General features: G+C 44.0%; 2 protein-coding genes across 4 annotated transcripts in view; one reads left to right on the forward strand and one right to left on the reverse strand.

The window, feature by feature from the left end:
• Positions 1–9,721, forward strand: part of SLC7A9 (solute carrier family 7 member 9) — a 33,313-nt gene extending 23,592 nt beyond the window's left edge. For 2 of the 3 annotated variants that reach the window (XM_065899756.1, XM_065899757.1), the window contains exons 12-13: positions 7,303–7,477; positions 9,557–9,717. In XM_065899756.1, the coding sequence (XP_065755828.1) occupies positions 7,303–7,477; positions 9,557–9,621 (240 nt within the window). In that variant the 3' untranslated portion in view covers positions 9,622–9,717. Of the gene's footprint in view, positions 1–7,302; positions 7,478–9,556 lie in introns of all 3 variants that reach the window. The other variant, XM_065899755.1, reaches the window with a different exon arrangement.
• Positions 9,722–12,359: 2,638 nt separating this feature from the next.
• The window catches only part of TDRD12 (tudor domain containing 12), an 80,643-nt gene continuing 72,861 nt past the window's right edge, over positions 12,360–20,141 (reverse strand). The window contains exons 26-32 of the mRNA XM_065898357.1: positions 19,298–19,470; positions 14,628–14,737; positions 13,496–13,556; positions 13,294–13,407; positions 13,056–13,209; positions 12,900–12,971; positions 12,360–12,452 (exon numbers count right to left, since the gene is read on the reverse strand). Coding sequence (XP_065754429.1) covers positions 12,360–12,452; positions 12,900–12,971; positions 13,056–13,209; positions 13,294–13,407; positions 13,496–13,556; positions 14,628–14,737; positions 19,298–19,470 — 777 coding nt within the window. The remainder of the gene's footprint in view (positions 12,453–12,899; positions 12,972–13,055; positions 13,210–13,293; positions 13,408–13,495; positions 13,557–14,627; positions 14,738–19,297; positions 19,471–20,141) is intronic.

A 20,141-nucleotide genomic window follows, 5' to 3' on the forward strand; every position in this document is an offset into this window, starting at 1 on the left:
GTCTCTCAAACAGAAATAAAAAGCATTTGAGAGAAAATAATGAAGTAAGGAGACAGGAAGAAAAAAAAGAGATTAACATATGTATAACTGGAGTCCTTGAAGAAGAAAATGAAAGTAACAGAATTCTTTTTTAATTTTTAAATTTAATTTTATTTATCTTTTTATACAGCAGGTTCTTATTAGTCATCAATTTTATACACGTCAGTGTATACATGTCAATCCCAATCGCCCAATTCATCACACCACCACCACCACCTCCCCACCACTTCCCCCCACCTTGGTGTCCATGCATTTGTTCTCTACATCTGTGTCTCAATTTCTGCCCTGCAAACCGGTTCATCTGTACCATTTTTCTAGGTTCCACATATATGCGTTAATATACGATATTGGTTTTTCTCTTTCTGGCTTACTTCACTCTGTATGACAGTCTCTAGATCCATCCACGTCTCAACAAATGAGCCAATTTCGTTCCTTTCTATGGCTGAGTAATATTCCATTGTACATATGAGCCACATCTTCTTTATCCATTTGTCTGTTGATGGGCATTTAGGTTGCTTCCATGACCTGGCTACTGTAAATAATGCTGCAATGAACATTGGGGTGCATGTGTCTTTTGGAATTGTGGTTTTCTCTGGGTATATGCCCAGTAGTGGGATTGCTGGATCATATGGTAATTCTATTTTTAGTTTTTTAAGGAATCTCCATACTGTTCTCCATAGTGGCTGTATCAGTTTACATTCCCACCAACAGCTTAAAAGCTATGATTCAAGAAACATTTCCTGAAGTGGGAGGGAAGGTGGGAGGGGAGACCACAAAAGGAGGGGGGACTTGAACCAACACACTGAAAGGCATACAGTGGAACTGGGAAATCCGAACTAGACTGGGCAACAAAGAAATACATTCTGATAAAACTATGGAGTTTCTTTTAAAAAAAAAAATGCTTTGGGTATATCCACTTCCCCTTTCCTGTCCTCCTTCACCCCAATTTGCTTATAAAGGAAAGGAAATAATACAGGCATCAGACTTCTCATCAGCTACACTTCACGCTGTAAGACTGTGGGCAACTTATTTAAGATATTCAAGGGAAAAAAATGTAAGTCAAGTATTTTATATCCAGTCAAATTGACCCTGAAGAATAAAGTTACCAACGAAATAACTCAAAGCATATATTGTTACATGAGACCTAAGGAATCGCTAGAGAATGAGCTTTAGAAACCAAAAAGCCATTGGCATAAGGTGAATATATTTAATTAAAGAACTAAGACGAAATGATGGGAGATAAAGATAGCAAAACAGTATATAAATATTAAGCACTGACAACATAATACAACAAAAATGGGAGAGAAAGCATATGAAAGTATGCCAGTTAAGGAAAGTATCTCAGGGAAACTGCCTTTGGATACGATTTAAAATTAGATGCTGGGGGGAAAAAGAAGAAATCCTAGCTTATTTCATTACTGCTTATTATAGATAATATCTAAAAAAGAGGAGACAAAGGTATTAATACCTACTATTTATAATGGTAACTCTCAGAACAAAAACAGTGTTTATAGACAGATATATCCAACACACATACCCACACACAAACACATCCACGAAACCATATCATAAAAGAACCTATGTATAATGACTCAAATAGGGAAACAAATGAGAATATCTTCCTGGTTGACATTTTCCCGGTAGAATGCTTATTAGGGTTTTTTGTTGTTACTGTTTTTTGCTTATTATCCCCAAACTTTATAGAATCTATGAATCTCTTAATATTCTTATTTCTAGTTGATAGTTATATGGAAAAAAAAGAATATTTAAATTCCCCAAATGCAATACAATATTTTTAATACGTGTGTGAGGAAAGTTTCAAATGGCATTCCAAATCCAACACAAGTCACAGTCGTATGGAGGCATATTGGAAAGTGTGAGGCATGTGTGTCTCAGATGTTGGGAAACATGTTATTGCATTAAAGGTAACCACTTACTAACAGTCATACTAATTGGTCACCAGGAGGTCATTTTTAAAGCAGTTTACTTCCAGGTATAACACATGTTGGATATATATATGCATTTACTGTTTTTTGTTCTATCTGAAAACACTGGTTAGAAGTCTGGGGTTTCACGTGATACATGGTAATTTTCCCACTTAAAGGAAGTAGGCCCCGGGAAGAGTTTTCCCACAGAATGTCACTCTTTAAGGGCAGAAAACTGACAGTAAGTCGAAGGTACTTTATATAGAAATATGAAGCAATATGGAGACCAAACTTATCAGTTGTATGAATAAACCAGCTTATTCAGTTTAAATGGGTTTAAATCAGCCATTAAAAGAAAAAATTTTCAGGCAGGTTTACAGAGCTGTGAAAAATTCAAAGTAAAAGGACAGGCAAAGAAAAATCAAGCAAATGAAAATACATAGAAAACAGGGGTTGTGATCTTATCAGACAAGCACTCAGGCCCAAAACACAAGACAAAGACCATTTAGTAATGCAAGAGGCTAAAATTCACAATAAAGAGATAACAGTTATGAAAACCCATTCACCACACCACACAGTAATTACTTTTACGAAACAAACTATAGGAAATACAAGGAGAAACAGACACACACACTAATAGGAGACTTTAAAACATCTCTCTGAGAACAAGACAGATCTAGGCACATCACTAGTAAAAGTGACTGCAGATCTATAAAAACATAACAAGGTATATCTTAGAGATTCATTTCAAATTCTGAATCCCCCAAATAGCAAACATAGTGCATATGGGACAGGTCTGACCACTGACAATCTTTAATACCACAAAGAAAAACCCTGATTAAAAAAAATCAGAAATGGGGCTTCCCTGGTGGCACAGTAGTTGGGAATCTGCCTGCCAATGCAGGGGCCACGGGTTCAAGCCCCGGTCCGGGAAGATCCCACATGCTGCGGAGCAACTAAGCCCATGCACCCCAACTACTGAGCCTGCGCTCTAGAGCCCATGAGCCACAATAGTGAGCCCACGTGCCACAACTACTAAGGCCCACGCGCCTAGAGCCCGTGCGCCGCAACAAGAGAAACCACCGCAATGAGAAGCCCGTGCACCGCAACAAAGAGCAGCCCCCGCTCGCCACAACCAGAGAAAGCCCACGCGCACCCACGAAGACCCAACGCAGCCTAAAACAATAAATAATAAAAAATAAGTACATTTATTTTTTTAAAAGTCAGAAATGATACAGATCACATTCTCTGACTATAATGCAATAAAACAGGAAATTAATTTTAAAAATTAAACATTTTGGTCCAAAAGGAAATAGGAAATGAAAGTACATAAATTCCTAAAAGTAACAATAATGAAAACAAGACATATAATCTATGATCGGCACTTTAAGGAAGTTCCACTACATTACTTACATCAACAAAAACGAAAACAAATTAAATAGGCAACTCAAAGGGCACGAGAAAGAACAACAGAGAAAACCAAAAGGATATAGAAGGAATTAATAAAGAAAGCACTTAACTGGATTATCTGATTTTTAGAATTTCACCATGAATTCAGATTCTGCTGGGGTTAGTTTTAATAAACTATTTTCCTAGAAAACTGTCCATATCATCTGGGTGTTTGAATTTATTTGTATAGAGTTGTACAAAATAGTTTATGATTTTTAAAAAAACTTCCTGTTTTCTGGAGATTATTTCTCCATTTTTGTTTCTTATTTTTGTGTTTATGCTTTCTCTCTCTCTTTTTTTTAAGGTAAGCTACAGGATGTTTTATTGATTTTTCAAATTATTTTTATGGACTGGTTATAACACTGATACCAAACCTTGCAAAGATAGCACAAAAAAGGGGATAAGAGAAAATCACAGACCAATCTCACTTTTGAATATTGATATAAAAATCTTAAAATATTTTAACAAATAGAATCCAGTTATATTAAAAACATATCATGACTAAGTCAAGTCTGTGCAAGGGTGGCTAAAGATTAGAATGAACTGGATTTAATTCATGGGGATATAATTCATCATATTAATATACCTATGGTAAAACCCCCTATAATCACGTCCCACAGTTGCCAAAAACCACCAGGTAAAATTCAACATACATTAGTGACAAAAACACAAATAGGAATTTATAACCTTTTCCTTGGCATGATCGCACACACAAACACGCCCTATGGCAAAAAAAGCAATTTTAATTGATAGGGTAACACTAGAAAGATCTCTGCCAAGATGAAGACAAAAATGCCTTCCCTGGGGCTTCCCTGGTGGCGCGGTGGTTGAGAGTCTGCCTGCCGATGCAGGGGACGCGGGTTCGTGCCCCGGTCCGGGAGGATCCCACATGTGGAGCGGCTGGGCCGCTAAGCCTGCGCGTCTGGAGCCTGTGCTCCGCAACGGGAGAGGCCACAACAGTGAGAGGCCCGCATAACGCAAAAAAAAAAAAAGCCTTCCCTGGCGGCTTCCCTGTGTGGCGCAGTGGTTGAGAGTCCGCCTGCCGATGCAGGGGATGCGGGTTCGTGCCCCGGTCTGGGAGGATACCACGTGCCGCGGAGCGGCTGGGCCCGTGAGCCATGGCCGCTGAGCCTGCGCGTCCGGAGCCTGTGCTCCGCAACGGGAGAGGCCACAGCAGTGAGAGGCCCGCGACCCGCGGAAACAAACAAACAAAAAAAGCCTTCCTTCTATTTCTGCTGTCAGCTAACACTGTTCTGAAGATATCAGCAAGGCAATTAAACAAGAGAAAGCAACGTGGAGCATAAGAATTAGAAAAGACTTTCAAAAGTCTAACTTTCTCCTTTCAAAGAAAACAAAACTGTACATCTGGAAAACCCAAAAGGATCAAAGAAAACACTATAAGAAAATATAGTGAAGTAATATGACATAAAACTAACACACTATAATCAATAGCCTTCATTTATAAAAACGATATCCAATTAAAAGATAATGAAAGAGAACAACTCATCCCCAAACGAAAAAACACCTAGCCATAAACTTAACAAGAGGTTAGACATCACAGTAGAAAAGTAAAATTCTCCTGAAAGACAGAAAAGGTAACTTGAACAAAAGGAAATCCATCATGTTCTTGGATAGGGAAACTCAACATCATTCATTTAGATGTTTAATGAGATCGCAATAAAAAACACCATCTAATTTTTTTTTCCTGGAGTTCGACAAGTTGATTATAAAGTTCATATTGAAGAACAAACTAGACAAAATAGCCAGGGAAAATCTAAAAATAAGAAAAATATTAAAATATAGGTTCGAAAATTGAGACACCGATGTTGAGAACAAACCAAGGGGGGAAAGTGGCGGGGAGGGGGTGGAGGGTGGTGGCTGGTGGTGGTGGGATGAACTGGGAGATTGGGATTGACATGTGTACACTAATATGTATCAAATGGATAACTAATAAGAACCTGCTGTATAAAAGATTCAGAAATTCAAAAAAATATATAGATTCTAAAATTTAGATATCATGGTGCTGATGCATGAAGAAAACATAAATTGCTCTGTAATTCAAGAATGAAGAAAACCTCTCCCATGACGCAAAATTAAGGAGTAATTTTTTAAAAAGGGGCAACTATAACCACCCCAAAATAAAAATGAATGCATTCAAAAAGAGAGAAGTTTAAAACACATATACATAAAATATCGGGGAAAACATTTGCAATAATATCACAAAAAAAGGAGAAATATCCCTAATTTAAAGTTTCTAAAATTGAGATGGGAGTTACTAACAATTGAAATGGACAAAGGTATAAATGGACACAAGAAAATAAAACGACAGTTCAATGAAAAAATGTAACGACACTTAAACATGAACCAAATGAACCCCAGCAAACTCAATTTTGTTTCTTGTAAGAGAAGGCACACCAAAATTCTAACGAGATACCATTCCTGGCCTATCAGATGGGCAGAAATCCCAAAGTTTGGCCACACTCCACTGGAGAGGCTATGGGGAAACAGCCTTCTCAAACACCGCTAGTGGAATACAAATGGTATGGCCACTACAGAGGGCAACCTGGCAATATCCAGCAATATTACATATGCATTTACCTTTAGACCCAGCCATCCTGTTTTGAGGTAATCCATCCCTAAGTGAAGTCGAGAAAAATATGAAATATACATAAGCTTACTTGTTGCATTAATTGGTAATAGAAAAAGGTTCAACACAACCCAAATGTCAATTAATGGGAGACTGGTTGAATTAAGTTTTGGTACATCCGCAAAGTAGAGTGGTATGCAGCAGTAAAAAAATGGATGAGTAATTTGACACAGTACTATGACTCTCTGGAATATATTAATGGAAAAAAGCAAAGCGCAAAACTGTGTTTTATGCATTTGCTCCCTTTTATGTAAGAGGAGTGCAAGATGAACATGTGTATGTACATCTGTGCATATACGTGTGTTTATTCTGAAAGAGAAATAATGGAAGAATAAAGCAAAATCAAGAAAAAATTTATATGAAAAAAATCTTAAACTTGGTACAGTTATTTTGAAGTTTATTATAGGCACATTGTAGGATAAATAAAATAAGTAATTATGTGAAAGCCACTGAGAAGATTTTCAGAAGCATAAGGAAAGAAGGCACAAGTCTAGAGAAAGTAAGGAAGAAAGTGCAATCTTACATTTGAACGGAAACTATCAGTAGAAATTTATGAATTTTTTTCCCTTCTTGAAAAAAAATTTTTTTCTCTGTCCTTATAAAAGAACACTGAGTACTCCCAACCACCCAGATTACGATTTCTAAATGCCATTTCCTACCAAACGCCCTGGAGAAATGGGTGAATCCAGATCTGCTGGGACTGGATTCCTCCTCTCCAGCCCCTGAATCCACTGAATGACTTTAGGGATTCGAAAGTGTGACAGTCAGACCTTAAGTGCCTCACGATGTGTTACAAGAGGAAGTGCACTGCTCCAGCTACAGAGTATTCTTGCCTCCACAGCTAACTACTGGTTTACAGGAAACAAGAGGGACAGAGGAGCAAGTTATCAGGCAAAGCTAGAATGAAGATACTGTATAGGATAAACCATCCAATTCCTACGAATTAATGACAAGATAAAGAGAGGAGCGAACAAACGTGTTAAAAACAAAGTCGTCATCAGTTAGAGATGTATAACGCGTATTTTACAGGTAAAATGACACGATGGCATTTTCTTTACAGTCTAGGGAAAAGAAAAAGATGAACTAAGGTTGGCAATTTTACTTACAAATGATTGAAACTGGAGGAGGGGTACATGGAGTTCATTATATTCTTCTGTCAAGTGTTTGGTTTTGAATGAAAATTTTCAAAAAGGAAATGAATGCACATGGCCAAGTCATGACACCACTCTGTTTTGCCTACAGGTGCCCATTTTCATCCCCATCTTGGTGACTCTCTTATCCGTGTTTTTGGTTTTGGCCCCAATCATCAGCCAACCTGCATGGGAGTATCTCTACTGTGTGTTATTTATGCTGAGCGGCCTTATATTTTATTTCCTTTTTGTCTACTATAAGTTTGGATGGGCTCAGAAGATCTCAAGTAAGTATCAACTGAGGGACTGCTTTGCTGTTAGTAAAGTGAGGCAGGCCCGACATCCTGTAGCCTCATCTGTCCCGATTCTACCAGGACCTTCTTATCACAGGGTCTTGCTCAGCTAACAAATTTCATCTCCTCTTTGGGAGAAGGCATGACCTGTTCTCCTCAGTGTGACACCTCTGGGGTCCACCTGTGGCCTCTTCCTTTGTTCCCATCAATTCCTGTAGCAAGCAGGAAAAGGAAGCACCGTTTTTTTTTTCTTTTTTTCAAATGTAACATACACATAACATAAATCTTGACCATTTTTAAGTGTACGGGTCAGCAGTGACAATACATATTCACACCGTTGTGCATCCCATACCCGAAGCACTGCCTCCTTGTGCCTGATACCCGGACATCATCTGGGAGTGTCAGCAGCACCCCAGAGACACCCAAAATGCGAGAGCTGGGACGGGAGCCTGAGCCTTCCAACACCAAGGCCATGGCTCTTGCTTTTCACTCAGCAGTACTGATTCCTTGTGTATTTTAGGCAAGTTGTTTAAAAGTTTAGCTATATTAGCCATTTTCATTTTGAAAAAGAAAGCAGTGATGGCAGAGTACATCAGAGGGCCCTGAAGTACACCCAAGGGTGTGTTATATTCTACATGGCACAGCCAGCTGCAAGGAATGCCATTCACAAAAGCCTGCCAGGCTCCCGAGCCCCTCACCAGACCAACAGTGATCCACAGCCTTGCCTGGTCTCCCTCACCCTAAACGTGAGTTCCCCAGAGGCAGGGATTGGGCTGTGTACAATTTAATCCTGGATCTATACAGCAGCCATGTAGTATTTGAGTAAATGTGATGAAAAATCTGCCTTCAGCTCGTTCTCGCCAGGGAAGTACAGTCATTCCTCAGGCACCCCTATGTGGTTTTTTATTTAGATGCATACAACTTAGGGAGACATACAAGGTAGCAAAGAGCAAAACCCAACTGCAAGTGGGGGAAGCTGGCCCTGAGACTCCATTTAGACTGAGCCGCCAGTGACGGGGATGCCTGCCTCCACTCCCTCTGCCTCTGTGTCCCCACCTGTGAAACTGGTACCACCTCTCACCTGACAGCAGTGTTATAAGAGACAGAGAATCTGTTTCACGTTCGTTACCAAAGGGACAGCAAAACCAAAATATGGCTTTATTATTTCCCAAAGACTTTTCCCCTTTCTTGAAATAGCTCCCCCTACCCCTAACCTCTTTATGCTGATCTAAGCCCGAAGCTGAGAGGGGCTGCAGGGACACTACTATAGAAACGAAAGAAAAGGTATATTATACTACCTGAAAAACAGCCACTTTTTCCCATGCCTCTGAAAATGGACCTGCATTTGATCATACTGACAGAGAATCTACCTAGGATGACTTACAACCTAAAGGCCTGAAATATGTCTTATTTCTCAGCTTTAGAATATTTAGTCGAGCTGTTCCATACAGAAACCAATAAGAAGTTAAAATTAAGGAGGTAAAAAGAATTAACAACCGGTATTTTAAACAAGATACAGACTTAGTGACTTCAGACCAAACATTCGATCCTTGGTCAGTGGTAGTTAAATATACACATATAACTGAGTCATTCATATTTTTCCTGTAAATGTTTTGGTGGCAGTAAAATATTTAGTAGGTTCCTAATGCTTTAATGGGAAATAACTTATCTCCAAAGAACCACCGTAGCTCCCAGGATGGGTCTGCCCACTTCTACCCACCTGTGTCCCCTGAGCACAGGCTCTGATGTGAGACATCACCAAGAAGTAGTAATAATATCACTGCTCATTGATAAGCAAGGCGAAGCTAATTTTAATTTTTTTTTATTTTTTGCGGTACGCGGGCCTCTCACTGCTGTGGCCTCTCCCGCTGCGGAGCACAGGCTCCGGACGCGCAGGCTCAGCGGCCATGGCTCACGGGCCCAGCCGCTCTGCGGCATGTGGGATCTTCCCGGACCGGGGCAAGAACCCGTGTCCCCTGCATCGGCAGGCAGACTCTCAACCACTGCGCCACCAGGGAAGCCCGCGAAGCTAATTTTAAATTACGGTTTTCTGACTGCACTTTTTCCCTCCAGAGCCTCTCACCATGCACCTTCAGATGCTGATGGAAGTCGTCCCCGCAGAGGAAGCTCCAGAGTAACAAAGCTTAGCCTCCTGTGGCCAAGTCTAAGCTGTGAAGAATTTATTTTTGTAAGCAATATTTGTGGTTGTTTCTTCCTGATGTTTTTCTTAAGAAAAAAATGTATTCACACGTGTATAATACTGTTATTTTTAGCTATCCTTAGCTCTCTGGGTGGGTGTTTGCTGAAGTTAGCAGGTGAGGATGTAACCCAGCAGAAGGCTGGTGGCCAGGGAAGGGCTGAGTCAGAACGGCCCCCACCACACGGTGACTCTTCAACAAGGGGCACATCACACCTACTTCAATAAAGGGAATTCTTTAAACTCAGTGATCAGAAAGGTGCATATGTGTGTGTATATATATATATACATATATATATATAAATATAAAATTGGTGGAACTTTTGCTTTGATTGAAATAGATTTTTAAAATACTAAAGTACAAATGCTTTACTACCTACCCATATCTCACCTAGGATGTATGTAGCAGGTCTGTCCCAGGCTGGACGTCAAGGCCCCCAGTGCAAAGCTGGCCGTCCAGAACCATTTGCAGCCTGTGTCCACAAGGGGCTCAAGGGGCTCAGCATCACGGGTTCCCTGACAGCCTTCACTGGCATTTCGGTCAAACCAGAAAGTGTGGTGTATAAAATTCTATTTTGCATTTGGCACTCATGGATTTTCCTGACAAAATACGGTCTAAAAAAATGGGAAAAAGTAACATTTTTGTGAAAACACTGAACTTTTATTGATATACTGCAGAAGACACTCACACCAAAATGTACTAAGTATGTGAGCAATTTTAGAAGCACAGAGACGAAAGTACTTTTACCAGGCATTTCAGAAATTTCCCCCCAAACGTGAGATCAGTACATATTAATAGTAGAGAACAAAAAAAGCCATTAGTAACTGTTTACATTTCACAAGCCGGTGTCCTATGTCTTACAAAATGTTATTCAGAACTTCAAATAACAGTAAATGTCTCAAAAAAGAAACTGAAATTTAAACATGGACCCTCCTCTGGCCAATACCTTCATTTAGCTGGTAGTGAACCACACGAGAGCATCAGTATCCTATCTTCTCCGAGAGCAGGACGCCACCATTTGCATGTGGACAACACGCGTTTGTGCAGCTCTACTGCCTGCTATTGTTGTGGGCTGTTTTACGAAAGAGACAATACAACCGAGCACACACTGCAGGTGGCTAACAATCGCGAGGAAAGCCAGCGCAGCTCAGGAGGCCTGGCTGCCGACCCAGAGCCCTTCCCGGGGGCAGCAAAGTACACTGGATGAGGACATTGAGAGTTCTGCAGAATCAGGACCTTTGCCAGCAGACACCAGCACTTCACACTTCCCAAAGAGCCTGCCCTATTTAGCCAAGAAAAAGGAAAATCACTCCCCGTACACTTCATGTGCCAATCGGACACCTGCCAGTTAACCCACGGGAGTCACGGCAGCAGCAAGGATGCGCTCCTGGCAGCTGTCCAGGCTGGATGCCGCGTCCTCCCACCAGAGGGCAGCGGCCTGACCCCGCCCAGCAGCGCTTCGGGCCCCCGAGGCCAGGTGAGGCCCCACGAGGAGCTGAACGTCTTATTCTACAGATGAGGAAACTGACAGCCAGACGGTGATCCACGCCTGCTCACAGGACACGACAGCTTGACAACAGAGAGTTTACCTCTCGTTTAATACCTGGGACATACACAAACTTGGGCACCTGTGCTTTCTGATGTGTAAAAAGAAGAAAGATCTTGCGGGCAGTTCCAACAACCTACCGATGCTCTTTTCTACTTCTAGGCAAAGCCGCCAGACCCACACTAAAGCAGTGCACAGGGTGTAAATTTCCCAATAGCTCGCCTGTCTTAACTTTTCCCAGTTACCATGAAAAGTCAGGCTCTGGGCATTCCCACACTTAAGCGGGAATGACACTACACATTTCTTGATAACCTCGTGACCTTATTAAGGCACCGCAGCCTCATCCCAGGATGGAGTCATGAATGTTTTCAGGGCTCACCACATCCAGGTATTCTGAGGGTTACCTCCAGGCACCCCACATGACCTTTTCCGTTTCCACTGGAGAGAAACCTGTGTCCTATTTGTCCAGGACTCTGCAGGTTCCAAGGGCTCTTCGGAAGCACTAGCTTTACCTCCAGAAAGCCCCGGGTCAGGCTGCTATTGCTGAGGGAACCCCATTCTCATCCTTGGACTGTCTCTTCACAAGAAGTAAACTTACCCTGGGTAGCTATCAATATCGAAAGACTACTAGGAGTATTAGTACACAGACAGTTAACCCTGGATCTCGACTAACTCATGGTTGAAAAGGTCTGTTAAGCCGTGCGGGGTATGAATTTTAAGAAACCTCCATTTATATGCCCAAGAGAAGGTTTTAAGAATGTTACCAAACACAGGTCTAAATGAAAAAAAAGAAAAACGAACTCCAGACGGTACAGTTCATTACCCGAACGCCACGGCGGGCATCACTCAACCTGAGTGCTGAGGTGGGCTTCACACCAGAGGCGATGGGCAGGACAGCCCAGCACTCGCTGTGCCTCTGCTTCTACCTCCCTTCCAGAGTCTCATCATTGGCCCATTTTTCAATCAGTTAAGAACTTCTCACCGTTACTAATCCCGGTGCCACAAGGTAGCACTTAGTTATACTTGATCCTTGAAGTGACAAAAGGTCTGAACGTGTCAGCTCTCGGTCATGTAGCAACATCCATTTCCGTTCAGAGTCCTCTGGCGGCTCTGCAGGATTTAATGCACATTCTCATTCACTCTCACTCTCGTTTTCATCTGAAGCTTTGTCACTGGTCTCAACCAACTCTACCACTTTGCAGGATGGGTTTTTAGAATTTACCAGCTAAGAGAGATGTTATTAAAAATATGTTACTAATTATAGATTAATTAGCAAATCTCCCCCCCTCACCCCCCCCCCCATTATTTTGGTCATTGCAGAAAAAGTCCCTTGGGTTCTAGCTCTGTATTTTGTGACCTATTTTATATTTTCATTATTTTAAGCAAGAAACAAGCAGGTAAAATTTGTCTGCTTATGAATAAACTGTTTTCCTAGGAGAAATATTTGTAAAAGTGTTATAAGGAGGTATGTTTATAACCAAGAGTTGATAACTTCCTCAAAGCAGAACATTTACCACCAAGATCGACCACGAGGAGAAAACGGATACCTAAGGGCTTTACATTAAGACCCACTTCCACGAAGGCCACACTGCTGAAGTCAGCTGAGTGACTGCGTCCACCCCCACGGTGCTCAGGACCTACGACTCTCCAAGGGATGGGTGCCCCCCCTTACCCTGGAGAAGTGGCTATCCTCATCCTCGTCACATTCTTCCCAGTGATCAAAGTCAAAAGCCACGTTAGGATTCTGTTCAATATAACAGTTTATGTTAAGTGAGAGAATAAAACATGCTCAGCGTGTTAAGCCCAAGCGCAGCTGATTTCAACTCACCCTCCGTCTAAGTAAGCCACACCAAGACTCCTTTTTCTCTTTCGAAAGAGTGATTACTGGTTCATCATTTTTCACCGTGCATCTGCAATCGTCTTTTACTATGTTGGCCTGCAGCTCCAGATCAGCCAAGTAAAATTTCTCTCCCACCCAGGCACTAGATTTACAAAAGGAAATGAGGTCAGCCTTTGAAAATGTTAGAAATTATTTCTTTTACTTTATAAGCTATCCATAAACCCACCTGAAAACAACTCTATCTCTGAAGTATTTACATTTGTAATCTTTTACATTCCTTATTCTTATCTTCAATATGACCACATCCTCTTTTTGGAACCATTTTATTTGTGGGTGGAAGCTAGAAGAAAGTGAAGAGGATTATACACTCATCTCTGTTTATTCGCTAGGCAAGAAAGGAAAGCAGACCCCAACAATGATGAGCATACCTTTTCAGAGGCCCTGTAGTTTTGTTAATGGAAGCATCTCCAGTGTTTTCAGGTAAAGTTTCTGTACAAAAAGTCAAATTTTCCTATAGGTTATTGATATGTGACTCCATAATATATGTATATATATGTACTTTTTTGCATTTTATGCAACTTTTAGTTGAGGAACTACTCACTAAGACTCTAAGAGTATAAACTTCATAGTAACCAAAGTATCCAATTGCAAAGAATAATTTTAAAAAGTTAAAATGCAGACCACTTAGTATAACTAAGAAACAAATATCAGACTAAGAAAACACACATTTGCCTTGTTAAATATTATGATCAAACAACTGGGAAAGTAAACTCTCTGAAAAGGAACCACATATAATTATCGGCCATATGATACAAATGCTCCAGTGTCTCTGCTATCTTAACCTGCTAGGGCCCCACTAACGACTTCCAGAACAGTGGCCAGTACACACGAGGAACCACTGCTGAACATAACATTTCCTAAAACAATGCAATTTAAATTCTCAATCTGAAACGTGTGAAGCTTCCAAAGACTTGAGCGAAAATGTTTATGAGCAGCTTTGTTAACAGCAGTCCAAAACTGAAAACAATCAATGTCTTGTAACAGGTGAACAGCTACATAAACTGTAGTATATGCATATCATGGAATACAACTCACTTGCAATAATCTAGAGGAATTTCACAGACATAAAGTTGAGTGAAAGGAGACACAAGAGTGTATACCATGTGCTTCCAATTCAGCAACACTGATGGTGACAGAAGTCAGAACAGGGGTTACTGGGCAGGGTTACAGACAGGGAGGGTGCGTAAGTGAGACCACTGGGGTTCTGGAAATGTCCAACAGCTTGATCTGGGCATGGGTAATGGTAATACACATAGGAAAAATTCTGATGAGCTGTACACTTAAGATCTGTGCACTTTTACTGGGTGAGCATTAGACTTCAAATAACAAAAAAGAAAAAAGTTACCCAAAAAATTGGAAGCCGTACTGTCAAAAACAGAAAGTTGGGTAATATCAGTTTCTGTCACCTTCTCTCTAATTCATCTAAAAGTGGAAAGCCTAAACGTTGGTAAATTTCCAAGCATTAACGATTTTAAGTTAACCATCTTTTACATAACCAACCATGTGTTGGGTTTTCTGAGTTTGTCTGGGAGTCGGCACCTCTCTCTGAGCCCTTGTCCTCTTGCTGTGTGCTCCGCAGACAAGCATCGTCTTCTGTTGAAGAAGGCATCCTGGGTAGAAGAGGCAGAGGTTAACTGTGAGACGAGGAGACAGGCAAAATCTGGCTCCCTACAGGGACTTCCTGGCAAGAAGAGGGAGGCAGGCCAGCAACACACATCTGTGAAGTACCTCCTACTACGAGTCAGACCCGCACAGAGCTTACGGCTCATTTACAGATGATGGGCAGGTCAGTCAGCTCTGGGCACTACTGCGCCCCTGGCAGCGGGTGCAGAGTAGCTGATGGACACACACATATCATCCGATAAAGGCAGGAACTCACTTACCGAAATAAAATTCTTTTCAAATCACTTAGAGGATAGTATGCACTGCTACCCACTTCAAAGAGGATAACACAAGCCATCTCCTTTCCTCTCCTGCCCTAGTCTCCCCAGAGACACCCTCTTACCAGTCTGGATCTACTGCTAGAAACATTCTTTGCATAAAAAGGCAAATACTACCACCTGTATCTTTCTAGCTGAAAGACACACACGCAAGTTTAAACACATGGGAACCTACTACATTCACTTTCTACCCCTTATTTTATTGTACTTAATAAGTGGAGATTATTCCGTATCAGTATATAGAGGGCTATCTCATTCTTGTAAAACTTTTTAATTGTGCTTTTCTTTTGGTTGGTTGAACAGGTAACCACATGCATGTGGTTCAATATTTAAAAATAAATAGGTCTACACAGTGAAAAATCTACCTCTCACCTCTGTTCCCCAACCACCAATTTCCTTCCTCATGGGTGACAGTGTAATTCATTTTTCGTGCATCCTTTTTGAGATAATTCAAGCGTAAAGGAGCAAACCTATACAAACACATGTGTACACACACAGACACACACACACACCTGTGGTTAGGGAGTGTGCGTGTGTGTCTCCAAGGGGACGACTGAGCGACACCCATGATGCCTGTGGCATGGAGGGCAGTGTCCCACGTTCCAGCCACCCAGGCAGGGACCCCTCCTCAGGCCTTGTTCTCCTCACCGCTGTGCAGCCCCAGAGGCTCTGCTGCCCACCCTCTTCCTCCACCACGGCTCTGATCTCCCCTCGACCCTCATCTCCTGGGGTCCTGTTCCTTCCACCTCTCACACTTACACAAGTTCTGACCCTCCTCAAACCCCAGCAAACCAGAGCCTCCCCAGCCGCTTTCCTGAGCTCTAGGCTTATACCTTCACTAACCTGAAACTCGTGTCCAAACCCACTCAGTATGTCCTCCTCTCCGAGCTGGCTACTCTCAGTCGTGAGGGCTCAGAGTTATACAGTCACACTCCCCTGGGTCTGCCAACCACTAAGCCCTGTGGCTTCCAGATCTTCACGTCCCCAGACTCTGTCCTGCTGTAAGACTGGTGCCATTCTCCTCATTTCTGGTCCAGACAACCATCACAGCTCCCCAACCCATCTCCCCTAATGGAGTCCCTTCTTGGAGGCAGGCTCCCTCCGTAGATTGCGAGGCCTCCGCACGTCCCTCTACCTGCGATTACCACCAAGGTGAGCAGCACTCCTGTGCAGCCACAGAATCACGTGTGCGGAGGGGCTGGGCAGGGCGCTTTGTGCGGAGGGGCTGGGCAGGGTGCAGAGGGACTGGGCAGGGTGCGGAGGGACTGGGCAGGGTGCTTTGTGCGGAGGGGCTGGGCAGAGTGCGGAGGGACTGGGCAGGGCGCTTTGTGCGGAGGGGCTGGGCAGGGTGCGGAGGGGCTGGGCAGGGTGCTTTGTGCGGAGGGGCTGGGCAGGGTGCAGAGGGACTGGGCAGGGCGCTTTGTGCGGAGGGACTGGGCAGGGTGCTTTGTGCGGAGGGACTGGGCAGGGTGCTTTGTGCGGAGGGGCTGGGCAGGGTGCGGAGGGGCTGGGCAGGGTGCTTTGTGCGGAGGGGCTGGGCAGGGTGCGGAGGGGCTGGGCAGGGTGCTTTGTGCGGAGGGGCTGGGCAGGGTGCGGAGGGGCTGGGCAGGGTGCTTTGTGCGGAGGGGCTGGGCAGGGTGCGGAGGGGCTGGGCAGGGTGCTTTGTGCGGAGGGGCTGGGCAGGGTGCGGAGGGGCTGGGCAGGGTGCTTTGTGCGGAGGGGCTGGGCAGGGTGCGGAGGGGCTGGGCAGGGTGCTTTGTGCGGAGGGGCTGGGCAGGGTGCGGAGGGGCTGGGCAGGGTGCTTTGTGCGGAGGGGCTGGGCAGGGCGCTTTGTGCGGAGCTGGGGCTCGCCGGTAGCTGTGGTGTCTCCTGTAAGTGCTCAATCTGTCTTGATTAAATCTACTGAACTGTAGTAGTGTCTTCATTTTTAAAAGAATATCTTAAAAGTAAGTATGGAGCAAATTTTGTTTCCCGAAAGTGTGTAGAAAACAAAATCTATCCTAATTCCATAGGCACCCAATTTTATTAAGATAGAAACCTCTACAAACTTAAGACTATTTTAATCTTTGCCATGTTCCTTGAAGTTCTCCTACCCTCAGCAGTAATTCAGGAACCCTTCAAGGTCTCCAGTGGTCACAGCATTAAATCCACTGGCCAGTTCTCGGTCCTCGTTTCATTTGGCCTCGCAGCACCTGGCAGCTCATGGCTCCCTGCTCTGTGAAACCCTTCCCTCACCTACTGTCCTGGACGCCCTCCCCGGCCCCCCGGCTCCAGGCTGCTGCTTCCCAGGCTCCTCCCCCATGTCCCCACTGCCGGCCACCTCTCAACACTAGAGTCCCAGTGCTCAATCCTTCGGGGCCTTGTCCAGCAGCCTGGCTCTCAATACCAGGATCTGCTGACCAGGCCCCCCCGAGACCACACGCCCACTACAGTTACATTCAGAAACCGCTGCTTCTCACCACCTCCACAAAACCACCCTAGTCTGAGCCGCTGTCATCCTGTCCTGAACTCTGGGCACAGACTTTGTCCCCCGCTCCAGTCTGTTCTCAACACAGTAGCCCAGAATGTTCTGATTAAGCCATTCCTCTGCTCAAAACTCTCTCATGGTTCCACCTCCTCCTCTGAGGAGCCCACCCTTGCAATGGCCACAGAGTCCAACAAGATCTGACCTTCACACCTAGATTCTCCCCTTGTTTGCTGCTCTGGTCACTGCAACTTCCTCTCTGTTCCTGGAACCAAGGAATAACCAAGCTTTCCCTCTGCCCACATGGGTCTACGCCTCGGTATCTGCCTGGGTCAGGCCTCACCTCTTGGGTCTTTGCTCACCGTCTCAGACCCCAAACTACCCCGTCTTCCCTTCTGTGTTAATCTGCTCCATCTCACATACCACCACATTATCCACTATGTATTTCTGTAACCTGTTCATCGCTTGTCTCCACTGAAATGTGAGCTGGCCCTTCATCTGTTTTGTTCACTACTGTATCCCCAGTAGACAATAAATATTTGCTGAATAAATGAACAAATTTTAAAATTTCAACTTTACCTATTGGCAACTTCAGTTAGAAGTATTTATCTATTAATTAGGTCAAATGAAACAAAGTCAGACTGAACAAAATATTCCAGCATCCAAAACACACACAGAGCAAAATGGTGGATTAGGAAGCTCCAGGTTCCCATTTCCCCATAGACACACTGAAAGAACCACCAGAAGCTGTCTGAACCACCCTCCTGTTCCCCCACCCCCCCACCCCCAAGACCAGAGAGGGCAGAGCAGACTTCATGTGTGAATTACTGTGTAGTCCATTCTAAGCCATCTGGGGACACCTGAGGGACTATAATGCAAGATGCTCACCTCTGTTTCACGGAACTCAGAACACAGGCAGGAAAGCTGTGGGCACAGCTCAGAAGAGGCCACTACAGACCCATGGACACCTGAGGCAAGGTATGACGCAAGGAGACACACAACAGACCATCAAAGGCCTGGAGAAGCTAGGGGGAGACTCACTGGAAATTAGGACATTCAAAAGGTGACTGAGAGGGCTTCCCTGGTGGCGCAGTGGTTGGGAGCCCGCCTGCCGATGCAGGGGACACGGGTTCGTGCCCCGGTCCGGGAGGATCCCACATGCCGCGGAGCGGCTGGGCCCGTGAACCATGGCCGCTGAGCCTGCACGTCCGGAGCCTGTGCTCCACAACGGGAGAGGCCACAACGGTGAGAGGCCCGCATACCTCAAAAAAAAAAAAAAAAAAAAGAAGCCAGATATGAAAGAGACACATTGCACGATTCCATTCAAAGTATGAACCAGGGAAGAGCCATCCATGCTGTTTTGTGTCTGGAAAGCAGCTGCCCTTGCGGGGGGAGCAGGAGGTGTCTCTGAGTCATGCCCTGTTTCTGATCTGGTGCTGGTTTCCGTGCTCTGAAAATCCACCAAGCCACACTTACGACATGTGTTCTTTTCTGTATGTGTGCTGTCAATAAAAAGCTAACAAAAATTCATTCTGTAAGAGATACAGATGAAATATATTTGGAATTTGTTTTATAATAGTCAAACAAAAATGTGGGCTGGGGTTTGGATAAAATAAGACTCCCCAAATGTTGGTAATTATTGAAGCTGAGTGATGGGAACGCAGAGACTCATTAAACTATTCTACTTTCAGAAAAAATGTCCGTAACACTTGTGAGTTATACTGCCACAAAACAGCTCTTCCAAAAGGAGACAGAAGTCCACTTACAGGGTCTGGCTTACGCTTTCTTCAAAAGTTGGCATTTTAGCTCCTTTGTATAATTTTTTCAGTTGTTCTACATGTTCTGAGTTATCAATGCCCATTCCCATTGACAAAATTTCAGCTCGAACGTTATAATCAATGACAGAAGTTTTCAAGTTTGAAAGTTTTGTGGTGTGCACCTTGAATGAAAGAAAAAATATGTTTGCAGGAATTACACTTGGAACTTTAGATGAATCACAAACACTCTCACCGTGGCCTCCTGATCTCACTGTGCAATGTCTGATGCACCAGGGCATGTACCACCACAAGGGCCTCCTCGTTGGAATCTTCCAGAACCCAGCCCCGTACTGGAGAAATACGATCAGGTGTGGGGCTGGGGCCAAAATCAAGTCCTGAGGTAAAATCCCAGACAAGACCCATCCGTGGTGCTGTAACCACACGCACAATTCTTAAATCTTTCTGGTTCTCCTTCCTGTGCGTTTTACCTCTCCTAACAAGAAGGCTCAGGGTCTTCAGGTGCCCAGAAAGGGCCTACACCAAGGCCCTAAATCCTGCGTCCTGGACAGCTTCCTCCACTTGTTTTTTTCTGCAACCAAAACATTCTCGTCCATTTCGGTTTACACAAAATTAAGTAAAACATGAAACTCTGCAATTGTCTGATTCCTGTTGGTGGGAGGTGTGGCCCCAGGACTTTCATGGGGGTCAGAGTAGACCAGGCTGGCGCTGGCTGGGGCGCCTCCCCAGGGAGCACGGGAATCAGGAATGCACTCCCGTCCAGGGATAGCAGAAGAGCCCTTCTCCACTCAGCCTGGGGACCGAGCTGGTGCTGGGGGGAGAAGGCGGCAGGTGT

Source organism: Phocoena phocoena, chromosome 20, assembly GCF_963924675.1.
Source record: "Phocoena phocoena chromosome 20, mPhoPho1.1, whole genome shotgun sequence".
NCBI lineage: Eukaryota > Metazoa > Chordata > Mammalia > Artiodactyla > Phocoenidae > Phocoena > Phocoena phocoena.